The following is a 7,451-nucleotide window of genomic DNA, read 5'->3' on the forward strand; positions in this document are numbered from 1 at the left end:
GGATCTCTTTGGTCGTTCACGCTGAAGTCCGTTCCTTTTAATTCCCTGCCGCGGCTTTTCACCTGTTCTTTTTGTTTGAAGTGGATCTCTTTGGTCGTTCACGCTGAAGTCCGTTCCTTTTAATTCCCTGCCGCGGCTTTTCACCTGTTCTTTTTGTTTGAAGTGGCCGAATTTGGCCACAATAGGACGTGTCTCAATTTTGGCCGGGGAAGATGCACTCTGAGCCTTCTTCATGACTAAATCTTGGAAACAGCGGTCGATGTAATCTTGGAGAGCGTCTAAATTCTCCCCGTTGTCCTCCAGGGTGTTAGGGTTAGGACAGATGTTGTTAGTTATATGACAATTTATTAGTATATTTGGTAATACTGAAGCTTAAAGAAACTTTGTTCAATTCTAAACTACCATTCGCTTTAATTTTCTGCCAAAATCTTCTGGGTCTGACGTCAGTTACAGCATGAGTCGCTTACCTTGTACGTCACTTCTGTCAATTACCTCCTCAGTCCGTCACTCCCCACGATAAACTGCTTAGAAGTATCAGGATGGATTAGAATGGGTGCGGATGTAAAAATGTGCTTCAACTTAGCGAAAGCTGAGTGGGCTTCTGGGGGCCAGGTGAAAGGTACCGTAGATGAGGTGAAACAGGTGAGAGGCGCAGCCACTTGGCTGTAGTTCCGAATGAAGTGGCGGTAAAAAGTCCGCGTCCCCAAGGAAGCTTTGAAGCTTTTTCCGTGACTCTGGGACCGGCCATTCCAGCACCCCCTTGACCTTTACTAGGTCGGTCTTCACCTGTCCTCCTGCCAAAATGTAGCCCAAAAAGGAAATAGATGAGGTGTGGAACTCACACTTTTCTGCCTTGACGTATAATCTGTTCTCGAGCAGCCGCTGTAGCACACTCCTTACGTGGACGTGATTCTCTTCAAGGGTCCTGGAGAAAATCAGAATGTCGTCCAGATACACAAAAACAAACAAGTTCAAAAAGTCTCGTAGCACATCATTTACTAGGGCCGGAAAAACCGCTGGGGCATTAGTTAAGGCGAATGGCATTACCAAATATTCAAAGTGCCCTAATGGAGTGTTGAAAGCAGTCTTCCACTCATCACCTTTTCGTATTCGAACTAGGTGATAGGCAATCCGTAGGTCCAACTTCGTAAAAACTGTGGCTTCCTGGAGAGACTCGAAAACAGAGTTGATTAATGGGAGAGGGTATTTATTTTTTACAGTAACATCGTTCAAACCTCGATAATCGATACACGGCCACAGCGACCCATCCTTCTTTCATACAAAGAAGAAGCCCGCAGCAACTGGGGAGAAAGAAGGTCTAATTATTCCTGCTGCCAGCGACTTCTGGATGTAGTTCTCCATATATTCTCTCTCAGGACGAGACAGGTTATACAGTCTACTAGAGGGCAACGGGGCTTCCGGAAGTAAGTCAATAGTGCAATCGTATGGTCGGTGAGGCGGTAGAGAGCGAGCCTTGTCTTTATTGAACACTTCCTGTAAATCATGATACTCTGGAGGGAAGGTCTGGTGTTTGTGACAGGGGTGGAGCTCGATCTGCTGTTGCAGTGGGAATGGCTGACCTCAAACAGTTCGCCAAGCAAAACAGGCTCCAGCTGGTGATTTTTTTTACCTGGTCCAATCAATGTGAGCATTATGTCTCTGCAACCAGGGGGTGAGTAAAAATTTTTTTAGTACATCATGGACGAGGGCTTGGAATACTACCAGGGAAGTCGAGAGTTGGATCATGCCAGCCACTAGTGATTCCTGAATGTATTCCTCCATTGCCTCCCTCTCTGGCCTAGGAAGATTGTATAGTGGACTGGAGGGGAGAGCAGCACCAGAGAGGAGGTTAATAGCACAATCATAGGGATGATGTGGTGGCAGAGAAAGAGCCTTTTCCTTACTGAAGACCATTCTGAGGTCATGGTACTCCTCGAGGACCAGAAATAGATCTAAGATGGTTGTGTACAGCACCAGGAGCTGGAAACTGAGAGTAGAGCTGATTGCAAACAGAGAGAGTGACACGTTAAAATCCAGTTAAGTATTTGCTAGCAGTCCAGTCCAGGTGGGAGTTCTGATTTTTCAACCAGGGAAAACCAAAGATAAGGGATGGAAACATTAAGAGAGTTATTGTTTCCCAATGGTTGGCCGATGTGATTAGCTGCACGGGCTTGGTTTTGTGAGTGATATAGGCAAAACCTTGAGTGGAGGCCGGAATGGGAGGCTTGAGAGGCACCAAGGGAAACCTTGCTGTCGGGCTAGATCCATGTCTATTAAATTTTTCTCACAACCGGACTCCACGAATGCTTGGAGAGAATGAGAGGTCTGATGGTATTTGAGCTTCACAGGGAGGGAGATGGAGTTTAGCTGCACCTGAAACGCCCACCAGTACCCCCAAATTTCAGGTGCCAATGAAATGCCCTGGCCGATCACAGCACAAACTCCCATGCAGGAAAACGCCTCTCTCTCCTACGGAGTGAGCCTGGATTGCCCGATTTGCATGGGCTCAGCAGGCTCCTTTGGTAACGGGAACAGGGTACTGGAGGGCGGACACACAACTCAAAGTACTTTGATGTGATGGTGAATTTATTTACAGGTGCACAGCGGGAGAATATGTGAGGTTTCAACTTATTTGCAAATGTGCGGAGAAAGTCTATGGGAGGTTTCCCACGGGGCAGCAAGTCTGAAATGAGGAAGAGGCAGAGAGAAGAACATGCGAGATGCGCTGCCCAGAGTGGGATGTGACAGTAGAGTCACATCCCACTGTCACATCCCAATGACCCTTTGTTGTCATTGTACATGCAATGAAATTATGGAGGCTCCACAGCATCAGTGCAGGACTAAAATATAAATAGTAAGACAGCAGGCATAAATAACAAATAGGAGAATAATAATAATGGATTGGATTTATATAGTGCTTTTCAAGGCACCCAAAGCGCTTTACAATGTCACTATTCATTCACTCTCACATTCACACACTGGTGGAAGCAGCTACAGTTGTAGCCACAGCTGCCCTGGGGCAGACTGACAGAAGCGAGGCTGCCATATCGTGCCATCGGCCCCTCTGGCCATCACCAGTAGGCGGTTAGGGTAAAGTGTCTTGCCCAAGGACACAACGACCAGGACAGAGAGCCCGGGGATCGAACCGGCGACCTTCCGGTTACAGATACGCTTCCCAACCCCCTGAGCCACGGTCACCCCAATAAATGTATACAAAGCAAGAGAAAAGCACATATTGGAGAACAAAGTGCTTGGAAGAGGTGCAAAGCACTTGCTCTGAGTTTAGAGTCCACATGTGAGTGTTCTGAGTGATCAGGGTACTCAGATTAGTGAGGTGAGTGGGCAGGGGTGGGTTGGGGGGGAGTGTTTCTTAAAAGTCCGAATGGCCCAGGGGAATAAACTTTTAGTCTGTCTGTAGGCGTGGGACCCGATTGACCTGAGGTGCTGACCAAACGGGAGCGGGTCAGACAGGTGGTGGGCGGGGTGCAAGGGGTCACCTGTAATGACCTTGTTTTTCTTGAGACAGGAGGAGCTGGCAAAGGCCTCTAAGGGTGGCTGATGTCAGCCAACTTGACCAGTATTAATTACCCTCTGTGTTGCCTTCCTGTTGTCAGTAGTGGCCCCTGTGTACTAAAGACCCAGCCAGTAGAAGCGCATGCTCTCCACTGAGGAGTGGTAGAAGTCCAGCAGGAGCTTCTGGCCCAGGTTATTCTTCCTCAGGACATGAAGGGCCCCCATCAGGGCCTTGCGAGCCTGTACTGGTGTTTTTAAAAGTTATGTTTGACTTTATGACTTTCTGTGTCGTTTCTGGGATGCTTAGGACTCATATTGCACTGCTGGAAATAGTTTATTTTGATGCATATGCTGTTTTTTTTTGCAAATTTGCATTATAATATTTATTTTCGTTTTTCCTGCAGTATATAAAAATTGGTGTATTTCAAAAATAAAAGTATGAAGGTGGGAAACTATTTTGTGCAACTTTTTTGTATTTACAGTTTTGAGGGATAAGCCTCTTAAATTTCTCTAACTAGAAATATATGTTAAAAAAACAAAAAACGATTTTCAATTTTTTTGTAGTTTATTGCACTTTTTTTAAATTTATGTAATTACTATGCACGTAATGCATACATATTATTAAAATTTGGGCTATAATAGTTGTATTGATGTATATTGTTAAGGGTTCAAATATTGAGGAGGGATACAGGAGGAAATCCAAATAACAACACTGATTCGGCCGGGTGGAGTCAAACGATGATTTTAATGAACACACGTGTATGCAATTCTTCCATAGCTCTAGGCCACTTTGCTCAATAGATCGCGCCAGACAAAGCTTCTGACCATCAATTAACTGACCGAGCTTCAACTCTTTAATAAGCACCAAAATGCAATGTGCATAAAATGATTACAGTTGCTCCTGCCATGAAAGAATATTCCATGATTATGATACCACCTGTAATACAGACTTTAATGTAATGTTAACAGCTTCAATAAATGCTTTAATGCAATGCTGATTAATGCAATGATAAAGATGATGGTTATGAACAGTAGCAGTAAAATAATTTCCCTGATCCCCACAGAACCTACAGTATTACTAGGTTTTAACAGTTTTACAATTTAGGCTTAACAACATTGCCCAGTGGAGCATTATGGAGCTAGTTTTAGAATATTGTCTTGTGGGATGATGCATCAACTCATTCAGGCTACAGTCATACTCTCTTTACCTTCAAAAGTGCTTTAGGTAAACGCCTTCTTTACATACATTACAGGTTATCTAAAGGTAAGTTATAAAAATTAAGTTATCTCATACTATCTGTGTCTGTTTCTCTTTTTTAGCGTTCTAAAATCGCCTTGTTTGACAAGATGTGGCAGCACATGAAAAACGCAGAACCTTCAGTTTTTGTCAAGAAAACATCAGAGGGTGTCCAGCGTGTCAGGAAATCCAAGGGAAAGTACGCTTACCTGCTGGAGTCCACCATGAATGAGTACATCGAGCAGAGGAAACCCTGTGACACAATGAAAGTTGGAGGAAACCTGGACTCAAAAGGCTATGGCATCGCCACACCAAAAGGATCCCCATTAAGGTGGGTGGATCAGTATAACAATGCTGGCCAACCTGCACTGCCATGTACCATTCACACTACTAACCTGCTGCCTAGCATACCATCCCTCTCCTAATTCCTACAGTTCTTCTCTCTGTATATGTAGATGAAAGAGAAAATCATGCTACACTACTTTGAGCTTTAAAGAGATCCAGATTTTTCCTAAACTCAGTAACTTGAAGTCACAGTAATAACCCTGGCTGACAAACTGCTTGTTATCAGGTGGTAATTAGCCAGTGTTCAAGCTGTCCCTGTGCCTATACACATAACTCACTACGGAGAGCAGATAGATTCATCCCAAGGCTTACTGCCAGCTGGGTGTCGCAGTATGCGAGTGTGATGAATGGGACACGGCGGTTAACTCGTTGTTATAATAATCCACCTACCCTGATGACACCATCTCAGTGGTTTGTATTTATTACCATGGTTACCACCTCTGACCAATGGCTAGCGGTGGTTTCCATGACAAATGGGGGATAGGGTGTTTGATTTGCTTCCAGGTCTTAAAGAACCCCTTCAGATAGGCTCCTTTTATCTTGAAAATAAATGTGATGACATTTATAGTGTAAAACATTCTAAACAAACCTGTGAATGTCAAATTAAAGTGTCTTCATATTCTGTTTGATTTTTTTTTTTAAGTGTTAGTTATTATTTTTGGCTGCAGGCTTTTCTCCATTGATAACTTGGCTCTTTAAGACCTGGATCAAGGGATTTTTGCAAAGTTTATGACCTAATGCTGCATTCCATTTGAAGTTGGAATTTGCAATTTGCATGTGTGTGTTTGCGTCTGTCTGAGTGTGTACACATGTGTGTGTGTGTATGTGTGTGTGTGTGTCTGTCTGTTGGGAGGAGGGAGGGCACTATATGTCACCATAAAATGTTTAAATTACATACGGACAGTTATACATAAATTAGCTTCCCCCTACATTCCCTCAGAGCTGTCTCTTATTTTTTTAATATGTGAAAGTAGTAGTAGTTTTATATTTTTCTTTTATCTCATGCAATTGCGCAAGAATTTACATACATGTTTACACATGCAGATTAATAGCCTTTTTTTTTTAAATTGCTACAGAAAATACAACAAATTTACATTCATAAATAAACAACATTTAGCCCTTTATATAGACCTATCTAAAGTGGCCCTTAAGAAATAGCTTAAATAAGAAGAATGGTATATAGCTCAACAATATTTGTGTCATATATATGAGAAAAAATATGTACACTTCAGAATCAACAAAGCAAAATCAGAACGGAACACTTTAATAAATGTAGCAAAAAAAAAATCAGATGGTATTAAGTGGATTAGCAACAGTGTTGGGGAGTAACGGAATACATGTACCGCCGTTACGTATTTAAAATACAAAATATGAGTAACTGTATTGCGTTACAGTTACCGTTTTAAAAGGTGGTATTCAGAATACAGTTACTTTGTTGAAATGAATGGATTACATGGCTGTATTTTCCTGTTTCATTAGGCTATGAACTCTATATTTTTGGTGTCCACGCCGGTGGAAACCCAAACAAAACACGCATTAAGAGGCTCTCATGTCTGTGTCTCAATCTCACGGCCGATGTCACCTCTACTTGTAGCCCACATAATGACGTGAAGAAATATTTAAAAAAATTATTCACAAAAATGATTTAATATGAAGGCAATTGGCAGAGTGTTACAGGCATAGCCCTAAAGAATCTAGCCTCATGGGCAGTGTAGTCCGTGCTGCAGGGAGAATGGACTGCCATACCCGTTATGTGTCTGTGAACGAGGAAGGGAGAAAAAGAGTTGAAAAGTAAGAGATGTCACGGACCAAAAACGGGAGATGGAAGCATGTAAATATTTTTATATATATATGTAAGATGTATTATATTTTATAGGCAATAATTCACCCTGTTTGTTTACTAAACATGGTTTAGTTTAACTTACTGACAATGAAACTCTTACAAACACATATGCGGTAAGGCCAGCCATAAAAATACACCTGTCCACAACTGTCAAATTATTGTGATATCACAATTGCAGGGTGATCTACTAACAATGCACTGTATTGTACAGGGTGGGCCATTTATATGGATACACCGTAATAACATGGGAGTGGTTGGTGATGTTAAAGTCCTGTTTGTGGCACATTAGTATATGTGAGGGGGCAAACTCCTCAAGATGGGTGGTGACCATGGTGGCCATTTAGAAGTCGGCCATCTTGGATACAACTTTTGTTTTTTCAATAGGAACAGGGCCATGTGACACATCAGACTTATTGGCAATGTCACAAGAAAAACAATGGTGTGCGTGGTTTCAACGTAACTTTATTCTTTCATGAGTTATTTACAAGTTTCTGACCACTTATAAAATGTGTT

At 42.5% G+C, this 7,451-nt stretch overlaps 1 protein-coding gene across 1 annotated transcript in view; it reads left to right on the plus strand.

Annotated features, from left to right (window-relative positions):
• The window catches only part of LOC102208943 (glutamate receptor 2-like), a 114,166-nt gene that overhangs the window by 59,486 nt on the left and 47,229 nt on the right, over nt 1-7,451 (plus strand). Inside the window, exon 17 of the mRNA XM_013914355.1 lies at nt 4,834-5,081. Coding sequence (XP_013769809.1) covers nt 4,834-5,081 — 248 coding nt within the window. The remainder of the gene's footprint in view (nt 1-4,833; nt 5,082-7,451) is intronic.

The sequence above is a fragment of the Pundamilia nyererei genome, unplaced genomic scaffold (assembly GCF_000239375.1).
Source record: "Pundamilia nyererei isolate P.nyererei 1_Seehausen unplaced genomic scaffold, PunNye1.0 scaffold00189, whole genome shotgun sequence".
NCBI classification, from domain to species: domain Eukaryota; kingdom Metazoa; phylum Chordata; class Actinopteri; order Cichliformes; family Cichlidae; genus Pundamilia; species Pundamilia nyererei.